This window comes from Myiozetetes cayanensis, unplaced genomic scaffold (genome assembly GCF_022539395.1).
Source record: "Myiozetetes cayanensis isolate MyiCay16 unplaced genomic scaffold, myiCay2020 scf9, whole genome shotgun sequence".
NCBI classification, from domain to species: Eukaryota; Metazoa; Chordata; class Aves; order Passeriformes; family Tyrannidae; genus Myiozetetes; species Myiozetetes cayanensis.
In genome coordinates, this window is record NW_026088185.1 from 29,147,209 (window position 1) to 29,169,180 (window position 21,972).

At 44.2% G+C, this 21,972-nt stretch overlaps 1 protein-coding gene across 6 annotated transcripts in view; it reads right to left on the reverse strand.

Annotated features, from left to right (window-relative positions):
• Nucleotides 1-464: 464 nt before the first annotated feature.
• The window catches only part of SLC12A8 (solute carrier family 12 member 8), a 50,975-nt gene continuing 29,467 nt past the window's right edge, over nt 465-21,972 (reverse strand). For 4 of the 6 annotated variants that reach the window (XM_050340340.1, XM_050340338.1, XM_050340335.1 and 1 more), the window contains 8 exons: nt 16,054-16,141; nt 14,459-14,546; nt 11,174-11,320; nt 7,687-8,254; nt 6,623-6,720; nt 4,212-4,329; nt 2,586-2,646; nt 465-760 (listed from right to left, as the gene is read on the reverse strand). In XM_050340340.1, coding sequence (XP_050196297.1) covers nt 595-760; nt 2,586-2,646; nt 4,212-4,329; nt 6,623-6,720; nt 7,687-8,254; nt 11,174-11,320; nt 14,459-14,546; nt 16,054-16,141 — 1,334 coding nt within the window. In that variant the 3' untranslated portion in view covers nt 465-594. Of the gene's footprint in view, nt 761-2,585; nt 2,647-4,211; nt 4,330-6,618; nt 6,721-7,686; nt 8,255-11,173; nt 11,321-14,458; nt 14,547-16,053; nt 16,142-21,972 lie in introns of all 6 variants that reach the window. The other 2 variants (XM_050340336.1, XM_050340341.1) reach the window with 1 other exon arrangement.

Consider the following 21,972-nt stretch of genomic DNA (forward strand, 5'->3'; position numbering starts at 1 on the left):
TAATCTCCTTGCACTTGCCACTGATTCTGGCCTATTGTCTAATGCCTTAAAGTACTTTCTAAGACCTTGGTAATTGAAATGCTGAGGTAGAAAATTACTGTATTACAAGCAGGGAAATTCACGCCGAGAGGAGAAGTGAATTGACCTGGAAGGTCACATCTATCTCTGGCACAGCTGGGAGGTGGGCCCCGGCTCCTGCTGCCGAGGTCACCACTCCCAGGCACAAAGCGTCCCTAGTCACCCAGAGGACATCTGAAATTGGGTGCTGTAAGCTTTTATAGTGGCAACAGATCTTTAGACCTCAATAGGGCTTATAATTGAATTCTTTTAAAGGGTTATATTGTCCTCAGAAACTCATCACTTCCTCGGACTGGCCCTTTCATTTCCAATTTTCCCCTCATTTTGGGTAAGATTTGAAGCCCAGCAGTGTTGTAGTTTGCATAAACAAACAAGCTTCAAATACATAAATAACTATTCACATTCTTTATGCATTAATTCAAGTATTTCACAAGGCACTGTGGCACCCATTAGCACTTCTAAATGCTTTTTGAAGTAATGGATTGATTTTTTTTTTTGTGTGTGTGTGTGTGTCCTTCACTGGAATTGGTTCCCAAACTCCTCTCTGCTGACAAGCGAGGACTGGTGATAGCGGTCCCGCGAGGCGAAGTCAGCGTTCTCCTCGGTGAGCTGCCTGGTCTCCATGCCAACTGTTGCAAAGGATGGTGTCACCACAATCTGCTCCTTGGGAGATGGCCTTCTCCTGCAAACAGAGAAGCAGAGGTACCTGCACCACCTCTTGTTTGTCACCCATTCCCAGCCGTGCTCTCTGCTGCACAAACAAGGCAGGGTTCTTCAAGGAGAGGCTAAATCCTTCTGAGTGCCCTTTGGAGGCAGGGAGCTAACCTGAAAGCACTTTTCTTAAAAGGCACACAAAAAATATACTCCCTTCTCCCAGTGAACACAGGAAAATATATATTTTCTTAACGAATAAGTTTCATCTTTGGATGTTGACTATGACAAACACCTTCTACACTGTGCAGGAGAAGAAGGAGCATGAACAATTTCTAATGAAAAACACCCTTCTTGTAATTTCCTAAGCAATAAAAAAAATTACAATTAATTTTTATAACTCTTTTTAAATAAAAGGGGAGATTTTCCTGCAATCTCTTTATCCCAGAGGCTGATTTTAAGAAAACCTGATTGCACATCTTTAAATCCAAACTGCAGGAGCATACAGCACTAAGACCTCATCAAGCACCTAAGAGCCTTAGAGGTGTCTAGAATCCTTGTAACTCAATAGGAAGGCCTCCCTTATTCCTTTTCATCCATATGACCCTAGCCTCCATGTAGATAATTTTTGGTTGATTTTGATTTCAGATTGATTGGCTTTAGGGCTCAATTTGATTTTTCTGTTTGTGCTTTAACCATCTAGTAAGTAGTAGAATAAACCTTGCCCACAAACTGAAACACTTTCACTTCAATATTAAACCTTTGCCAGAGTTTATCTGAGCAACCTAAAGGATTCATTTGCCACAACACAGTGCACACCCTCTGCACCCCTTCACCCCTCTTCTGGGTAGTCTGTCTGACCTGGGCTCTCATCCCCTAAGGCTTAGGCAAGCTGCAGCCTTACACTGCATCTCCCCTGGCTTCTTTCCCTAGGCACCTCTGTTATCAAAAGCATGTGGTCATGCTATTGGGACTGTGGGCAGAGGCAGGAGCTGGCAAGACAGACATGGGTATGTGCCAGTGTGCTTAAACTGTGCTGGACTTTCATTTATTTTCATGCAGCCACCAGATTTGTACATATAATGCATGGCAGTTCATGTTGTGCAGTCCTTCCTACAGTGTTCACTCACCCCAACCAAAAAGCAACCAAACCAACTGAGAAACTCAAAGCCATTTCAGGTAGTCACAACCTGCTATGGGAAACCCAACATGATGGAATTAATAATTAATACCATCAAAACAGATTAACAAAGCTAGTTAATAACCAACCAAACAACCCTCAAGATCTTCTGGGAATCAAACCCCAAGACAATGCTACTGCAGTCCCATGCAAACTCAGTACTGAACAGTTTCTTCACCAAAGACACTGTTTATTGTATTTATAACTACTGTAGCTTCCCCCACGAATTTCCTCTCTGAAACTTGAGCACAGCTGCCATGTGTGCCTGTTCCACCACTACCACAGTAATTTGCTTTCAGTGAATGGTGGGTGGAAGAGATAGAGATAGTCCAATTTCTCATTTCCTGCCAGCTTTTCCCATTCAACCTGAGCCATAAAGGTTGAGCACAAACCTTTGGGGTAAGATAAAGCTTCAGGCACCAAGATACAGTTATCAGCTGACATGCCTACACACAGAGCAGAGCAGACTCTGCTTCCCCACATAGGCAGCATATGCCAGACTAATGAGAGCAAGCAGCTATTTTTACCATTAAGTAAGAATAACTTTGAGTATGCAAGAAAGGGCAGACAGCCTGCTTAATAAGCAAGTCAATTCTTCCACCCCTCTCTGTGCACATCAGTGGGTCATGGGAACAATGAGCAACATGTTGGTCACTGCCAAGTGACTGGTACCAACCTGCACAAAGTGATCAAAACCGACTTAATCCAGCCAAAGAAACTGAAATTTGCTGCTGCTCCTATGGAGAAAAGGCACGAGAAGTCAGTATGCTGCTAATTCTTTCATAAGAGCATTACACCACTCAATCTTTGCATAAAATCTCAAACCAACATGCTTGTTATTAGCTTGCAGTACTCAAAGATTTTGTGATGGTGAGAATGTTCCTGCAGTTTTCCTACATGCTGTGGATTTTAAACACTTGTCAAGAAATGAACCCATATTTCCCACAGAGAACAGCTATCCCTTCCCAGCCTGAGGACTTGCTGAACCCTTGCGAAGCCAGAGCAAAGCATGGACACCCACTGCAGTACCTTTTCCTCCATGGTCCACTCAAGGGATGGGGAGACTGGAGGAGCCATTCAGCCAACCTCAGCTAGGGCAGCTGTGGTCTCGCCATTCATTCCCTCTTGCCTGACCCCCCAGAGAGCTGGCTTAGTATTTTACACTAACACTTTTTTTTTTTTTTTTTTTTCAGTTTCTCTATAGAGTTAGTTTCCTGCACTGGCTCCCTGCAGGGGCAAGGAAGTGCTGGAGCTGGAAGCAAAAGCAGCAGGAGAAGTTTGTTGTAAGGGACAGAAAGAACAGAGACCTGTCAGTGCCTGCTGGATGTGGCTTAGGCTGCTGGGGAGGAAGAGACAGGAGAAGGGCATTTTTCCTCTCAAGGCCTTCACCTAGCCCTTGATCCAAAGCATCTCTCAGGCCACAGTGTCTCCCAGCCTTTCTAGACAGAAGGGTTGTTCGATCCTTTGAAGAATAAACTCACAGATCACCAGAAGCCTTGTGACCAAAAAATAACATTCACTCACAGCCAAGTGAAAATCAGGCTGAACTCTGAGTGTTTCCTTCTTACATTTTCACTGCCATGCATTGTTTGTGTATGTATGTGTGTGTGTATGCATAAATAGGTGAGTATGCCCACACCTTCCTTTAGAGACACAGAGCAATGCAAACCCCTCCAAGTGGCCTTGCTAAGGAGCTATAGGCTCTCATGAGCTGCTTTCTGAATGTGCTTCACTGTTTAATTTTAAACTTGTTCAAGCTGATCACATGCAGAGCGCCTTCTAATGCCCTCTGCCTGAAAGTATTTTCCCAGATTATGTTCCCAACACATTCAATGTGTTTAGCTCTAGAATCAAAAGGCTCTCTTGTTCCACAGTTACGAATGCTGAGATTTAATGAGATACTCATCATAATTCCCATTTTCCTTAAATTTTTCTCAGGTGGGTTTAGATTGATTAAGTTTATTAAAACTAATTTATAGCGGATTTTTCTCATTGCTGTTACACATTTACAATCTGCCACCCCTATTAAGTCTTGGTATTGGTTTTGCCATTTAAAGAACAACATAATAAAACAATAAGCACTATGCTCAAACTATCAAACCAGTGCTAGGTATAGATAGAATCCAATAGAAAATTAAAGAGTCAGAGAGAAAATGTATTAAAACCAGCAATGAAACAAAACCTCATCATTCACTGTGTCATCTGCATATTAAACACAAGAGCCTCAATTCCTAATTAAGTTAAATCAAAGCTTAATGAATTTTTAAGCAGATTTAATAATATAGGAAAAAAAAATACTCACCAAGGGGGAGTCCTGGGCTCACTCGGCCAATGTAGAAATACAGAATAACTGCTGCACCCAGGCTGACCAGAGTGTAGATCCACTGAATGACAAACATTATGATGAGGGACACAACTGCCTGTTGGAAAGACATGGTTTGGGGTTACCCCAGAGTCTGTAAGGTAATATGTTGTAGACAGTCCTTTTTCTGCAAAGCCCAGCAGCTTCACTGACCTCCTGCTCCAGCAGAACTCTCTGTGGGAGAACTGGCAGTGTGGTGCCCAGGAAGGACTGCTCACCTTCAGACACAGCCCAACACTGACCAGGTCAGCAGATTATTCCTCAACCTGGCAAGATGAGCACGGACAGCAACTCTAACAGAAACTCTTCAGTAACTGAGGCAGTGCTGGGACTTTCAAGTTGTTATGAGAGCATCAGGAAATGCTTTCCCCCCCCACCCACCCCAGAAATGCTGCATCTTGGTGTTAAGTGCATGCAAAACCAGTGCTTTGCTGGCATTGTCACACCTCCTTCTCAGGGTTTTCTTGGGACCCTTGTGTAAGAGACATGTACAGTCAGGACCCAGAATACAGCCACTCGGAATTATCCCAATGAGTGGCTCCTTTTAGGTGTCTCCTCCTAATGATGTGCTGGGATGGGGACACGAGAAGGACTCTCCTTGCACAAGACCTGCTGCACAGCCCAGATCCTGCCCGTGGGAGTGATGATGCCACCTGCAACCACGTGGGTGGATGGATGCCCTTGGGCATTGGTGGCTGGGGCCAGTGGTGCAGCTGGACCCCTGGGGACCCACACCATCTCCTGCCTGGGAAAACACCCCACAGCAAGTGGCTTTTGGCCACACATACAGCATTTCCACCTAGTGTTACTGAAAAGATCAGGGTATGTCACGGCTGAGGGTTCGTGGAAATGAGGTTCCCATGTTACAGAAAGCCTCATTTGGTCTCACTGTTAAAAGGAGAGACATCACACGTTTACAGTGTCATCTTCAGCAGCGTGGAGCTTCAGTGAGCTACCCTGAGTCCTAGAGGCAGTGTGGGTCTCTGCTTGGGCTACTCCAAGAGAAGTTTCCAGAGGCTCACAAGCTCAGGAGACAGATTTGGCTCAAGTGGCATAGGAACAGGGTAGCATCTCCATGGGTGAGGTTAGGAACAGCAAGGGGCAGCATGCAAAGGAAGAGCTAAATGAGTCCCAACTGACACGACTGGTGAAGCTCAAAGAGAGAGGGCAGAGGGGAGAGGAGTCAGGATGAATAAACACACCTGTTTTTTGCTTTTGTGATTTTATATTTTATCACTGATTCCTGTCCCAGCTCTGTTGCAACCTCCTCCCAAGTCTGACTGTTGACAGGGAACCAAATCTGCTTTAATGAACATGTCAGTCATCCCTGTAAGCAAATCCCCCTGCAAAGGCAGAGAGCTGAATGCTCTGCCATGACATGCACTTGGGAGCCACATTAGTTACCAGGCCCAGAGATGGCATCAGCACACAATCTTCTAAAGGTGACATCACTAAAGAGGGACCACCACATCCAACCTACCCCTGGTCCTGCAGCCTGGTGGGACCCCTCACAAGGAGCTGGCTGCGGGCAGCAGGAGCAGTGAATTTGAAAAGCAGGTGTCAAACTCCATCTGAGGATTAAACTAACAGGGTCTGGTGGGTTGTTTGAGTGGGTTTGTTACATTTTATGCACAGCTATGAAATCCTCATCCATGCAGTAAAGCCATATGGTTCATTCATTATGCATATCTGACCCTTTCCCTGTCATCTGCCCAATAATCAATCTTCTCAAGATGAATTTAAATGCCTTAAACTTCTCAGCAGCTTGAGACAGGAGCTATTTATAAGTTATTTATTATTTAGAGTAACATACTGGAGGAATGCTCTCCTTTCCTCCCTCAAAAGATGGAATTTCACAGCCAGGCTGTTGGAATCAGGAGGTCAGCACTAACAAAACCCCACCCCAACCCTGCAGAAACTGGCTCATAAATAAAAGCAACACAGCTTTGAAGCTGATGTCTCAATCCATCCCACAGCAAGAAAAAGCAGGCTGGTACACAGTGAGAAGAGGGACACTGATCTGTTTCCTAGCCAGCCATGCATCTTTAAAGTTTAAATTACAGACTTTGAATCTGTACCTTTTTGGTTTGGGGTTGGGGCTTTTTTGTTTGTTTATTTGGAGGTTGGGGTTTTTTTCCCCTGTTGTTTAATTTAATATGCCATCAGGCTTTCTCTGAATTTGAACTGCTGGATGCATGGTACCTTGAGTACTTAATTCAGGTATCATGGAATACTAGATTCAAAAGCCATTTTTCTAAGTATTGGAGTGTATTTTGTGATTATTTTCCTTCTGTTTTCTACAATCACAAACCACTGCTCAAAAAAAAAAAAAAAAAAAGAAAATTACTTACAACAGCAAAGGAAACCCAGTGACTGAAAAATCTGGAGTAGAAGGACTCTGGTATTTGTTGAATTCCCAGCTCTGGGTTTTGTTGCTTTATAGACATTTCTACAGAAAAGAAAAAAATATTAGAAAGGAGCTATAATGTGGGGTCTTTTCCTCTATTTTACCTTACCAGATTCGAGGAACCACAGCAAAAATTCTAGCTGACTGTTGAGTATGACAGAGTTAACCAACAACTCTAAAATGAAAACTGAAAAATGCAAGAAAAAAAAAAAACAAAAAAAAGTTGCCATCTCTGGTACTGAGTCCATTTGAAGGCTACATCTGTCTATCTCTGCCTCAATTTCTCTATTTTGTGAAATAAGAAAAATAATAATTTCTCCCTCAGAGGAGTTTATGAAGCTTCACTGACTAATGCTGATGAAACACTATAACACTTGGAATGAGAAACTCCACCCAAACACACTTTATCAAATACCCACAATCACCAACAGAACAAATTCAAATCCTCAGCTATGTCGATGTTGGATTCCAGACTCCAGCTGTGGCACTGGGACCACTGAGTTTTGATAGCCTGAGTTTTAGACTCACATGGCTCCACCCCTCCTACCCCACACCACGATGAAGAAAATCCCAAGATACACTCAAACCCTTTTTAATGTACAGCATTAAGCATGTCTCTGTAGAATTATGAGTATATAGTAAACAACCCAACACTAAATATAGTCCTGCCTGCTTTCCTGTGATTAATCTTCCGTAGGAAATTGCATTGGAACTTCTCCTGTGATGCATTGCAATGAACTCTACCCTCACCTGGAATAAATGATATTATTGCTATGAATCACTGAATGACAGCCCCATACAAAGCTAGTTTCACGCCTGCCTTCAGGAAAGCACTGGGAGGGCCAAGGCTGTAAACCATTCCCTCTCAGCTTGGAGATGTCTGTCTCCTACAGCCCTCAGCCTCTCCCCTCCGGCCAGGGAGCATCATCACTTCTCTGCAGAACTGTTCGCCCTGCTCCAGCATCCCAGGTGGGTGTTGGGCATCCACAGTGGGTGGTGATCACTGACCTGCATCACTCTGACAGCGCTGCTCATCCAGGTCCCGCTGGCTCTCGCTGTGGGGTTCTGTGGTCTTATCCCAGCCATACTGAGCTGGGGCAGCATCATGATGGAGATCCAGGAGAAAGCTGTCTTGTAATGTCTGCTTTGCTGGCTTCTTTGCCTTCTTTTGTTTGGCCTTTTGGGTTAAATTCTCAGCTCCTTCTTTTTTGCAGGTACCTGGCTCACTACAAAATGGTTTAAAAATCTGGTCCATGTCTTTTTTGAATTCCAGCAAGGTGCCATTTGATCTGCTTTGAGTTACTCCATCTGCTGTGTGGCTTGAGGGCTTGTTGAAAATTAAAGGCTGGGAAGAGTGAGCAGGTCTAGCAGTTCCCATCTGGGTCTCGTCAGGTTTCTGCTGAATGTTGTGGCTCAAGGAGACAGAGAAATAGCAATAGTCTACAGCAGTATATGTCAACATGTAGTTGATGGTGACTATGGGAGCAAGAACGTTCACTTGCCCAATGAAGACAAAAGCCATAGTGATGAAACTTGTTAAGCAAATCGCAGCCACTGGAGTCTTGTTGGGGCCTTTCTAGTTCATAAATAAAACAAAATTACATTTAAATTAATAACCATGAACCCTGCCATGAGGATTCCCCACTTGCTCAGCTGCCATGGGTGGTTACCTGCATTATCTGCAAAGTACCCCCTTAGTCACGAAATACACGCATGCATGTGCAAACAGAGGCTCACAGGCCTAATAAATTAAAGAAGAGGCTGGAAGCCAAAAGCTGTTGAGCTCCCACCTCATCCCCGAGCCTTACTCAAGCTTTGTCTTTGGAAAATTCATCCACTCTCACTTGTATCTCCATGGTAAAACAATGTCATTAAAGCAGCAATAAACCTTCAGAGAGATTTGTGGGGCTTATGGGACGTCTGGCAATAAAACGTGTTAATTAGAGTTAACTGTTCGTCTCTAATTATTCTACAGGACTCTGCATCGCTGCCTACCCCAAGGGCTCCTGTATGCTGCCCTTGGAAAGGCTTTGACTGCCACAGTCAAGGCAGCTCTGCCTGCACAGAGTGGTGCCACCTTCACATCAGCAGCTTCTGGTCCTGCCCTGACGCACAGCTGAGCTAAACCCACGGTCTGCTGAGTCTCTGCACGTGGGGTTTCCCTCCTTTAACCCACCCAAACTGCATCTGCCCAACAGCAGGAGGAAAGCAGCAGTGAGGTCGGGCAGGAGAGGATGCTGGAGGGTGGGAGTCAGCCCCCAGCAATGTCAGGCATGTGTGGGGAAGGGAGACAGCCAGGGGAAACATCACCTGCTCTTCTCCTTTGGGAAGGGGTAGAGGCAGGGAAAGGAGGAGAAAAAGAGAGGGAGAGCAAAGAGCATTAGGGATGGAAATACTTGAGACTCCAGCTCATGAACTGAGCTCAGGTCTAACATGCCCTTCCTTGGACCAGGCACTCTGTTGCCATTTTGCCACCTGAGAAGCCTGTGCAGGTTGTGCAAAGACCTTGCTGGAAAATATCTTACAAAATATGCTAGGTTTTCACTTACTGCATTTCCTTCTTTAATAAACACACAGCTCAAATTGAAACTGTTTCTATTTCCTTCACTCTTACTTATTAATAGAAAGGGGGACCAGTTCTGAACCATTACATCTTTTCAGAATGAATAGAAATACATCTCAGGGACAAAGGAACACAGATCTCAGAAAGCATCTTCAGTATCAGAAAGATGTACTGAGATGTGGAACAGATGGAATGATCTCATGATGCCTCTGGCTTGGGTTTAACTCTACAGAAAACATTCATGTCCTTCCCATCAGCTGAGGTTTTGGTGACCACACTTTCTTCAAAGAATAACTGATGTGGTACAGATGGGTAAGGACAAATTAGATGTATTTACTCTCCATAAATCAAATGTAAACAATTTTCAAGGTGACAGAGAGAAGGAATGGGGAAAAGTGATCTGTCTTTGATTTCTCACCTCTTTTTAAGCCCTTCCCATCATGGCACTCTGCCTGGAGTTCACTGCAGAAAATTTGACAGAAAGACAGAAAACTATCAGAGCAGAGAGGGAATCAGCTTTCCAGTCAACTTTGATAAACCCCTGAGAATTTCACAAGGGTTGCCAAGTGGAGAACAGCCTGTTTTGGGATCACCTGAAAACTACCTTCAGGAGCTGGAAGTTTTTACTGTTGTTACTGTTCCTACTTTGCCTATAATTATTACTATTCATTATTATTGCTATTATTACGACTTTTATCTTAGCAAATTACTTTGAGAAACATAAAACAGTGGGTAGAAAACTATGATACTTATAAAACATTTAAATATTTTAAAACATTCATAAAACCACTATTATAAAATATTTTTCTGTATTTACAGGTGCTCAGGAGGAGCAGAGCACCATAAGGTCTTTCCAGCCACTCCACACAGACAGTACAGTAGGTTATTGAGTCATGGAATTATTTTCTCCCTCTCCAGAATAAAGGAAAATCATAAGAAATTGTTTGCTCTGGCTGTATAACCCAAGACTCCAGAGCCCTTGGTGACTGATACCCTGACTGATATCAGTAGAATAACTCATGAATGAAGATTATTCATGAGGACAAGGCAAAAGTTTTTTGTCATGTTCCAAGCAAGACTTTGTTTCAAACCATATCTAAGGCTTAGAAGCCCCCTAACTTAACCTTTCAAATCTATTCTTTGTTTTTATTTAATAGTGTCCAAAAGGCACCTTATCTTACAAAGAAGAGTCCTCTTCTCCGGTGCACACAGATTGAATCCACAGCACCACGATTAGGCACATCCTCAGGTATGAGGTTACCACAGAGGACAGGAACAGCTCAAAGAAAGTGCGCAGGAAAGAATAAGAAAAAAGAAAACAGAAAAAAAAAAAAAAGGTAAACAGACAGTTACCATCCATTTCACCAAGCACAGGGACAAAAGCTTCAGGCTTCTGCCCTGGACAGAAGAGCAGAGAAGAGCTAGGTACTTCCTTTGGTCATGGTCAGGATCAGCAACATGTAGATAAGGTGTTTGCAAAAAATACTCCACAGGCCAAGTTATATCATAAGTGGCTGTTTTACTGAGGACATCTTGAAGAAGTGGGTCAGAGGGAGGGAGGGAACCCCGGGAAGGGCTGTCCATGCGTGGCAGAAGGACAGACAGATCCAGGCTGAGGCACAGAGGTGGGTGAGCAAAATGCCAGGGCAAAGCAGGGCTGCTCCTGCACAGTGCCAAACCCTGTGGGAGGGCTCAAGGCAGAGGCAGTGCAGCACAGGGGACAGGCAGGGGAAGGACCATAGGCAGCTGGATGCCTTGTTTTTTTCGTGAAACCACCCGTTTCCTGGCTTTTCTGCCTATGCATAGGATACTGGATCCTGAGCCTTCCCCTCCTTGCGTTTCACAGATCCCTCATCTCACTCTACAGACACATCTTGGCTGTTTAAATTCAGGTGAGGGTTTGACAGCAATCTCAGAGAAGAGATGACTAACCCCACGTCCAAGGAAGGCGAGCATAGGGATCACATTCTCCTGGGCAATGCATTGCAGGATCCTGGGTCCTCCATACAGCCCTCCCATGCAGGAGGCCAGGGATGAGATGTACAACCCTAGCAAAAACAAAAAACCCACCAAGGATACCTGGAGGAAGCAGAGAGAATGAAAAGTTGATTATATTGGCCTTTAAAGACCCCCAAGCAGTCTTAAATACATGTATTTTAAGAGATCCCATATATTTTGTAACATTGTTAAATGAACAGAGAGAGCCCTGGGAAAGCAGCTATTTAATTGGACTGTGGTAAAAAGTACAAGCAATTAATACAGGAAAATTATCCCATAAAAGTAATTTAATACTGAACATCCTGTACCGACAGAGACATTTTACAAGCTCATATCCAAGAAACTCTTTGTCACTTGGAGCAATTGCAGCAAAGCTGCAGCTATTAGATTCCCCTTAAGTAACTGGAAGTGAGTTTATTTCAGGAGAGATCACTTATATACAGAGCACATCATACAGGAAAAGCTGCCCAGGCTTCCAACCATCCAAAACAGGAAGACAAACCCCTGCGTCTCAGAGGGGAAAACCAATCCTGAAAGAAAACCCACAGTAAAACCAAATCAAAATTGCCACTTAAATAAATGGCATCTCAAAAAACATGCTCCAAAGGATATAATACAATGACCTTATTTTCCTGTCTTCGATGAGAAAAGAATTTCCTTTGGCCAACGTGAAACTTTAAAAAAAAAAAAATCTTTAAAGCCATAGTGCTAACAAGGCTGGGTTTAGAACTGGTTTCTGGAAAGCACCCTTTCAGTCTGGGAGCATCTTCTGCAGGCATGGAGGAAAAGGAAAGGCAGCTCCTGGTCTGTCACACAGAAGCGAGGACAGGGGTCCCTCTAAGCAGGTCCCACTATCAAGAGCTGCAAGCACAGACAGCATATCTAAAAAAACCCCACCCAAATACACAACCCCCCCCAATATGAACATCGTGCAAGAAAGCTTTGAAATGGGAGTGCTCCTGGGCACTGCTGTGTAAGGACATGGACAGTCACAACTAAGGAAACTAAGGTCTAGGGTCACCTGAGTCATCCCCAGTTCCTGCAAGACCACACAAGTCTGACAGAAGGCAGCTAGGCACAGAGAGCAGCCAGGCATGGGGGTAACACCAGCACAAAGGCCAGGCAGAGAGAAAAACCCTGCCCATACTCCACTGAAGCAAGTGTTGAAGGTGCAGACAGACATCTGTGGTAGAGGATGTCACCAAATGCAGGTGCCCTGCATCGCACGTCTTTTGCTGTCACCCCTCCTCTCCAGGAAAAGAAGGTGCAAAATGAACACTGGTTCTCCCAGGTTCTGCCCCTGTTGAAGTCAGGTGGCACATTCTTTATTAGAAGGAATTACAAAAATTTACTTGGCTAAAGATGAGTCAAACAACATCTGGCTTTTTCCTGTCTACGGAATCTGCATGCAGCAAAAAGCAGATTGGGTAAAAAAACCATAAAAAGTTCATTGTTTGGGGAAGGCATGTAAAATCAATGTCATGATCCAGGACTGTACAAACTTCCTACCACAACATTTCTTTTCCCCATGAAAATCCACTTGGCTTTTTATCTTGTGGGACAGAAGAAACCCGAGGTAAAGATAAGCAGATACCAGCTTCCATTAGACCAACAGACTCAGTGGGAATCTTCCCTTCCCTCTCCTCTAATCCTACCCTGCTCTGAGAAATACTTGGAAGAAACAAACAGTTGTGCCAGACATCATATATTATTTTAGCTGCTAAAAATGCTCGCATTTAAATGTGCTACTTGACATTCAAATCAGGGTTAGAGGGGAAGAGTCCCTTTCACTGAGGCTGATGAAAGGGTTTGCTGTGGGTTTTGAACACAGAGAGTGTGAATATATTGCAAGGAATTGGCACTTGGAGCTCATTAGAAGTGAAATTACTGAATCTCATTTTTATGCTTATAAAGACAAACAAATATTGTAACAAGAAAAGCAGCCAAGCACTCACTCACCTGTGAGTGACAGAAAGGGAGAGTTTAGAGGAGTAATGATCTCTCCCTCCTCCCTCTCTCCAAAGTAATTAAAATCTAAAACAGCTAGATAGCTTAAAGAAGCAACATGAATATTGGGATTGCATCATTGGTTTGTTCAGTATTTCAGAGACAAAAACTGAAGTTGCTTTTTTTTTGGGGGGGGGGCAGTTGCTTGTTTGTTTTTTATATTTATGATTATTAAATATCTTCTCATTCTTTACTAGAAGATTTTTCATCTCCTCCCTGGGGGTTTTGAAGTTAAAACACAGCTTTAACAACCTCCTTCTCTTCAGCTGATTCATTTAAATCTGATTCTTTTAGTTACTGCACTTTTCACCCACTAAGTCACTGATGAACAAAGAGGTTGCCTTACAGAAGGTAGGCTCATTCTTTTTTATCCTGAAACAGAGAAGGGGCTTTTTTTTACCTTAGCCAGAAGTGGCAGAGCCCCACCAACAATCTGGAGTTTATCTGGGGGGCTGGAAGAAATCTAGAGCTAAAATTACTCAGAAAACAAAGCCAGAGTTTTAAACTGATATTTCAGATTAAAAACCGTGTTACAAATCAAATAACACAAGCTTCTCAACTTCAATTTAATCACAAGAAATTGTGTCAAATACAGTGAGCCCATGATTTTGAATAATACCGAATAACAGAAAATTAGCCCTTTTATATCCCGTTCTAGGTAAGACAATGGCACACACCAAAGTCTTTTGCTCTCCTTTTAAAGGCCTGCAATGGTAAGATGTAGCATGTTACACTACAAACCTCCCTTGTGTACAGACACCCGTGTGGAATGTCTGGAGTTTAATAATCCTATTGCTCGCCCTGCAATTACAGCCTGCTAGATATGGAAATGTGAGCTTCGCTTGACTTAGTAAAGATAAGCAGGGGGGTTCTTTAGAGATTTCGGTTTGGTCTAAGCTTTCACACACGAGAAAGGATACACTGAATAAAATACAGCATTTATCATTAGACCACATTAGCATACTTTAGCTCTTAAAGCTATTGCTTGGGTGATTATGCCAAGATTCGGCATTACTGGATATGCTGGTGAATGCAAAGCTATTCAAGTCAATTGTACACTGGGATTTGCAATAGGGAAATCCCCCTGAATTTTAATGAGGGATGCGTAGGAAAATTCCTTAGGCTTTTGGAAAATTCAAGCATTCAGTAAGGCAGATGGCAACCTGAAAGCACCACTCTACAAAACCATGCTGGGTTATTCAAACAACTTACCTTCTCTGCTATCATGAAGTCATAGCGCAGTGACTGACGGGTACAAATGGCTCCCAGCAAAAAAACAAAGACCATGTACAGAAACCACCTGCAAACAACAAAAATAAACTTTTTTTTTTTTTTCCTCCCAGCAAGACAAGATCATTGAGCATTCTGCCCATTAGGAGAGCCAGGATACAAGTCAGGTACCCACAAGCTGGTTCTTGGATGACTTCATGGTTCCTGCATGATTTCACTTCAGGGCTAAATTTAACACTGGTCCTTGTTACCCACTATGATGTGCCAGGGACAGCTTCAGCAGAACTGTATGGTACTCCTGAGGGGAAGCTACCTGCACTCTTGAGGTGGGCATGGAGGAATATTCCCATCCTGGGGATAGACTTTTTAGTAGGGCCTGCAGCAACAGGACAAGGGGTAATGGTTTTAAACTAAAAGAAGTGTCCATTCAGAACAGCTATAAGGAAGAAATTTTCTATGATGAGGGTGGTAAAACATGGGAATAGGATGCCCAGAGAGGTAGTGGATGCCCCACCTCTGGAAACATTTAAGGTCAAGATGGCTGGGGCTCTGAACAACCTGATCCAGTTGAAGATGCCCCCTCTCATTGCACGGGGGTTTGGGTAGGTGGCATTTAAAGGTTCCTTCCAGCCCAAACCATTCTGTGATTCTGTGGTTCTGTAGGTACACAGGTCCCCCCATCTGGCAGTAATGTTACCAGCACAGCCAGTCTGCTCTGCAGCCTCGGTTATGATCCTCATCTGGGGTCTCTGGCCCTTCCAGTACTCAGGTGGGGGGATAAGTTAGTCTGTCTGTAAAGCCCAGACAGCAGAGATGAGAATGACACAGCCATGGATAGTTGGATATCTGTTAAGCTTCTGTGTCCTGTGGAATCCCCCCACTGAAAACAAGCACAAATTTCAGCAGGAATCCTTCCAAATTTTGAAGAACCTTCCTTCCTGACTGGACCTTGGTGCACAATTAAAAGTAATACTTTCAAAGGCAATTTAGGTGGCAATGAAAGTAGGCAGGAAAACCTACTGGGGGGGGGGGGGCTTTAACATGTAGCAGTACTTTACTCCTAGGAAGTTTCCTTTCTTCAGGGAGATCACTACTTGGCTTGGATGCAGGGCTCCTCCATTCCCCTGGTCTTGCAGGGGGGTAGGTCATCTCACCTGTCTTGGCCTCATTCTCCCAGTAATAAAAAATATAAATTTTTAATATTTATTTTCTATTCATACAGAGAAATAAAGAAAAAAAAAAAAGAACACAAATAACCCTCTGAAATAAACAGCAATAAATGACAAAATCACACACCCCAAGGATTCAAGAACTGTGCATCCCACTCTGGGACAGCCAGGCTGCAGCAGTACAACCACTCCAACACCAACACACATCCCACCCAGCAGAGGAAGGACATTAACAAAGATTTTCGCCAACCCACCCAGAGTACGTGGCGGTAATGGATGATAATTTGAATGAGAGCCACACTTTAATTTTCCAGATGGCTGAGTAATACAAAGTAGATGGGAATGTGAAGTGGATTGGTCACACCCAGGGCTGTCTCCAGAGTAAATTTTCCCCAATCTGTGACTTACGAGGTGCCAATAGCAGCCAAAGATCCCAGAGGGATGTTGGTGGCAGGCTTCTGGAGATCTCTACTCATGTCGAACCCAACCATCACACCTGTATTTTGCAGAGATAAGCGAAATTTAGAGTCAAGAGAAGTTATAGTACATATAATACACATTAAAATATGTAATATAATTTAATCAATCAGTTATTTGATTGATTCAGAATAGTAACACTTCATTGCACTGCCATGCAAAATGAATACTGGCCCCTGTGGACTGCTTGGTAAGAAACTGTGTCTTTCATAGAACCAAGCCACTTCTAACACATCAAAGAACCCTTTGTCCAGTTTGAACGATGCTGGGTGGGGGAAAACAAACAATGTCTGAACAAAACTCATCTTATCTTAATACAAACATCACAGAAGACAATGCAGCCCAATTGTTGAAAAGAAAAATGCCAGTGTTCATCACGGCAGCACATGCAGCAGGTGGTACTACCCCCGGACCAGATCCATTACAGGTCCCTGCATTCATGGGGGACAGCCACCCTTACAGAACAGCCTGTCCTGTCCGCCTTGAATGATGATCACATGCACATTTAGCAGAGGGAATAACAGTGCTCTCGGCACGTAGGTGGCACCTTCCAGCCAAGGGATCTGCTTTGGAAGTAGGCATTATCTCTGCTTTGCAGATAGGAAAACAGAAACGCTGAGAGGGCAAGTGATTGTCCCAGCATCACGTAGAAAACACATGGCAGGACTAAGAATAAAGTAGTGAACTGTTATTTTAGGCCAGAGTACAGGGTATTATACAATCAGGGAGAGTCCTTAGCCTAAAAAATTACCATCTAAAGACGCTAGAAAAGGAAACAGGATGAAGCAAAGTATTAGAGTCTCTACATTAAGGCTAAGAGTGGTTAAGAGTTTTTGTCCACAGTTGAAGGAGGAGTCATACCAGCCTTGTCAAGAAAACAACTTTCCTTGTCACATTATCCCAAAAGTTTTCCTAGAAGACTGCAGGTATCTGCTATAAATAATAAATAAATAAATAAAAATCTGTGATTTAAAATCCTGATGAGAATTTGGACAATTTGAAGGCAGGACCAAAGAGCCTCTTTAAAACACGAATTTCTGCCCATCACCGTCCCACCCCTCAGATGTCAGATGAATGTCTCCATAAGGACACGTGGGCCAGGAGCCAGCCAGCATTGCTGATGGAATGGTCCCTGGGAGCCGGGGTGAGATCACCACAGAACAACAATGAGAAGGAGAATGCCAATGCCATGGTGCTCACGGCATCTGCCAGCCCCAGCAGCAGGGGACCAACTGCACATTGGTCTGTCACCTGGCTGCCAAGCCCAGCAGTCATTCCTCATTTTCAGAGGGCATAAGAATGACGAGGTCATTCTCTGAGGATGCAGATCTGAGTGACTACAGCTCTAAACCAGCAACAGCTCACTGCATTATAAAGCTCAGACACTGATTGCTGCTTAGAAGGGTTTTCTCCCAAGATGAAGGATAGACAGGAGCCATGGGACAAATCTCAGGATGAAGGGAACAAACACAGATCAGCCAGATGTATGCCTTCCCTATTACCTACAGACCTTGCATGGCCACTGATGGGCTGCCAACAGGGCACAATGGCTGGGTTGCTAACCAAGGAACAGGAACTCTGCTCTGCTCTGTCTCAGGCTTTGCTGTGCACCTTCATAGCTCATCACCTCATCTGCTCCATGGGAATCATAAGACTTCCTTTCCTCACTGTGTTGTTGTGAGGATAGCACATAAATGAGCACAAGGCACCACCATGTTGCCAAACACATCCATGGCTTTATTTGTTTGTTATTAATACCTTTTCCTTGTTCATCTCTCTTTTTTCCCCTTGATCAGTCCACTCACCAGCCACCTTTTTCTGTCATCTCCACCATGGAGACAGAGCACCAACAGCCACTCCCTGGTCCCCACAGAATCCTGGCATCCCTCAGCTTCTGGAATAGCTTTTCTTCCAGATTCAGACCAGATTGACGCCATACCAAAAGCATTACAAATCAAAATGAGTTCCTTAATTTTCTCCTGGAAGACTATTTTGTGGATGTATTTCTGAACAGCACAGCTAAAAGCCTGTCAACTGCTGTAGCTTTCTCTAGATAAAGCTTCCAAGCCCTGTTCAAACCCTGTCCCTTTTAAGCAGTTACACAATAGGCTCAGCTGGAGATGAGAAAAGTTAGACAGAAGTCCATGGAAATGGTCACAAATGTCATGCTAAACAAAGTCTCTGTGAAGCACTCTTGATGACACGCTACTTTGCCATTCAGGGACAAAGCAGAAAGCTGCAAATACTCCAATTTCTTCTTCCAAAGTGAGCAAACTATTGTCAGGAGGACAGATGTTAATCTCATGCGCCTCTTTGCCAAGTTTCTCAAACATCTGGCACCACCTTTAAATCTTCCATTTTAGCTTTACTCACCTCTTCCTCATCCAAAGTCCTGCCTCAGCAAAGCACTGGGGAAACACCAAAACAGCATTTTCTGGACTGAACTTGAAGAAATTTGAAGAGGTGAGTCATCAGCATGTCAGTGACTGCACAGCCTGGGCTGCCTCACTGCCTCCCTCCCACGGACCCACGCACACTCGGGAGCAGCCAGGAGATGACCTGCCAGAGCCCACATAAAGAGGATCTGGAGACTGATGACTGACCTCCTGCTGTGCAGTGATCAGGGGTCAGACCCAGGCCACTGCTCACCATTAGCTTCTGCCAGAGCCCCCAGGAGGTCACCACAGTCTCATGGCTTCCAGGACCAAAGGCCAAGGCCATCATAGAGGGAACCAACACAGATATTCTGAGCCCACTCAGGTCAAAGACATCTCCTCTGTGCTTCAATTATACCTCTGACCTGACTAGTACAAAAGCATGGACAATCTGGCAGTACAGATGTATGGACAATGCCAAAGCCACCTCTCCATCACCACCCACAAAGTAGTTTTCCAGACGGGATGAGTGCTCCCAAAGATCAGTTCTGAGAAGGTCTTCTGTGAGCAGCAGACTAACCAACCCACTTTCCAATGAAAGGACAACCTGATTAAATTTAAAAAAACACCATCCTAAACAATCTCCACCATCCACAGCCTCTGACACCCCCTGCCAGAGAACTGGTCTGACTTGCAAGAAGCCACAAATAGCCTTGCCAGAGATTCTGGCTGCTCGACAGAGGAAAAACCCTACACTTGCATATAAAACTCAACAACATAGAGAAATCAGGACGTTCCTTTCTTCAGACACAGACCTATCCCTAGGGAAATGGCCAATCCCTTCTGAACTCAAGCAATCATATCTGCAGGCTGTTCACAGAGAAAATTATCCACCTCTCTGTTTCAACGAGATAGCAGGCTGGATTTTCCACACTGGTTATTATCTTAGAGAGCAGCAGATAATGACAAAGCTTCTGGACAAGGAAGCATGAAAACAGAGTCAACCCAGCCAGGAAATTATGGCTGAGACAGTCTGTACATTGCTGCTATTCCCAGTGTAATCTGGTTCTGGGCATCATCCAGGCGGTGGATACGTGCATGAGGGGACCACCTACATTGTCTGTTAGACACCACCACCAACTCCACCAACCCTGGCTTCTAACTCCACCAGCTATGGTTTATGACTGCAGCTATGATCACTTGCAAACATCCATTGCATTTTTCAGTGAACTTACTATAAAATATAAAAGGTTGGGTTTTTTTTATTTTCCTTCACCCAAGAGATGAAGAATGGAAAATCTTAGATAAGAATTGTAGCTAATTTTTTTAAAGGGCCAACTTCTTCACTGATGTAAGCTGGCACCTCTCCATGGACTTTAATGGAGTTGTGCCAGTTTACATCATCTGATAACTTTGCCCAAAACGTCTAAATCTATTTGCTGTCATTTTGCAAGTGCCAAATATGGTTTATTTCAGAACTGGTTTCAGCGCGATGATACTTTCCCCTAACGCCGCTTCAAACGACATCTTACTTTCTTGTATCACATGGCAACATGCTTCTTTCATTAGACAGAAGACCTCAGGGATTTTGTAGAAAAAGAAAAATATGTTTTGCACAACAGAAATGACATTTATCTTCATTTTAAAAATGCACTGATGGCTGCATGGCTGCTGCTGGGAGCTGACTGTGGGCAGGCAGCTCACCAAGGCTCCCTCCCTGTGCTGGGTGGGGCGCCGAGTGTTTGCCTATCACAGCACAGCAACAAAACATGTGCATTAAGAAGGTATTTACAAACATGTAGAAAAATATCTGTTTAATGCACAGCATCTCTAAAGGGGTGTGTTCACATCTTCTGAGTATCTAGTGAGTACTTCAGTCTTTTTGACTGAGGCCAGCAAATCTGAGTCTTCCATGCCCATGCACTCCCCTTTAGGCCAGCTCTAGATGTATATTTTGGACCACTCAGCAACTTCTCTGTGATTAAATGACAAACTTGGGGGAATAAAGCCAGCTGCACTGCACATCCAACTGAAATGGTTTAAACAGCCATTACCCAGGGAGCAAACAGAGCAGCATCTGCTTACCAGCACTCAACCATAAAACCGGGATAACTTCACTCACGTTGCAGGACTTGTACCTGCAATACAACACAGGGAAACAGAAAACAACCCGACCTGGAGCAAAACAACCCAAGGAGGATGGTTGTAGGAGGCAGCATGTTGCTACCAGTCTACAACAGGCTGGGATGACCATCCCATGCCCTCCATTCGAAGTATAGTCCCAACAGCTTCTCCTGCCTGTTTGGTCCTGGCAAGGGTCTCCCACAGGTCTTGCTCCCCTTTCCTGACGTGGCTGTCCCTCTTTGCTTTTATAGCTACCAGCCTGCATTTCAGAAGTTTCTGTTTCACTGTTATTTCTGGTGGAAATGGGCAACCTCAAACCATTTTTAAGTACATCCCAGAGACCGAACAAACCGGTTGAATTCAGACAACCATTTCTAGTTAGAGAGAGAGGAAAAAGCTTATCCTGAAGAGATCAAAATAGTTTGACTTCAAAGAGGAACATTTCATCTCAGAAAGGCCCAAACAATTTGTTTCACAATTTCCTAAACATTTTTTTTAAAACTTTGTTATCAAAACAGCATCTTAAATTGTAAACTAGCATATGCTAAAAATTAAGAAGAGTAAACACAATATTTAATAACTAAAGATAAACAGAACATTGCTCTGGGTCAAAGAACTGTTTCAAACTGGTTCAATGCAACCCTTCAAAACTAAATAGCTTATTGTTTTGCTGGAACTCTCCCTGAATTTCTGTTGTATCTTAAGGCAAAGGATTTTGCTTCTAATGCTTCAGCCAGGTCACTGTGGGGGTTCCAGAAGAGGTGGGTAGTTGCGGATAGGGGTGGGCAGGAGCAGGAGCACAGGCTGGAGGTGACAGCCCAGGAGCAGTATTCACCTGTCCCTGTCATTCCTCACAGTCTGCATCACACTGCCTGCCCTGCATCAGAGGCACTGTCAATCCTATCACCTCTCACCAGACTCCTATCAATGCTGCTGCCAAGCCCATCCCTGAAATGTCACCTCCAATCTCACAGACTGCCTGTCCTGCTGGCAGGCTCGGGCTGCATCCAGACAGTGCCCACAGTGCAGTGGGAAGCAGCTCTGCTCCCCCAGGGGGGACCCCGAGAAACCCAGGGCCCTCTTTACAGCCCAGCATCACACCCCTGCTGTGGGGTTGGGGAAGGAGGAAGAGAGCTATGCTAGGGGGGTCAGATGGCACCTGGGGGAACCAGCTCTCACTCAATGCCCCAGCAGATATGAGCTTTGTTCCCAGCACTTACCACAAATGGGCTCCCGATTTGTGATCTGCACATGAGAAGTCTTGACTCCCATCCTAGAAGTTTCTTAATCAAACCACAAGCTCTTCCATGCAGAGCACCAAACACAACCCTACGTTTTATGAGGCTCCTGA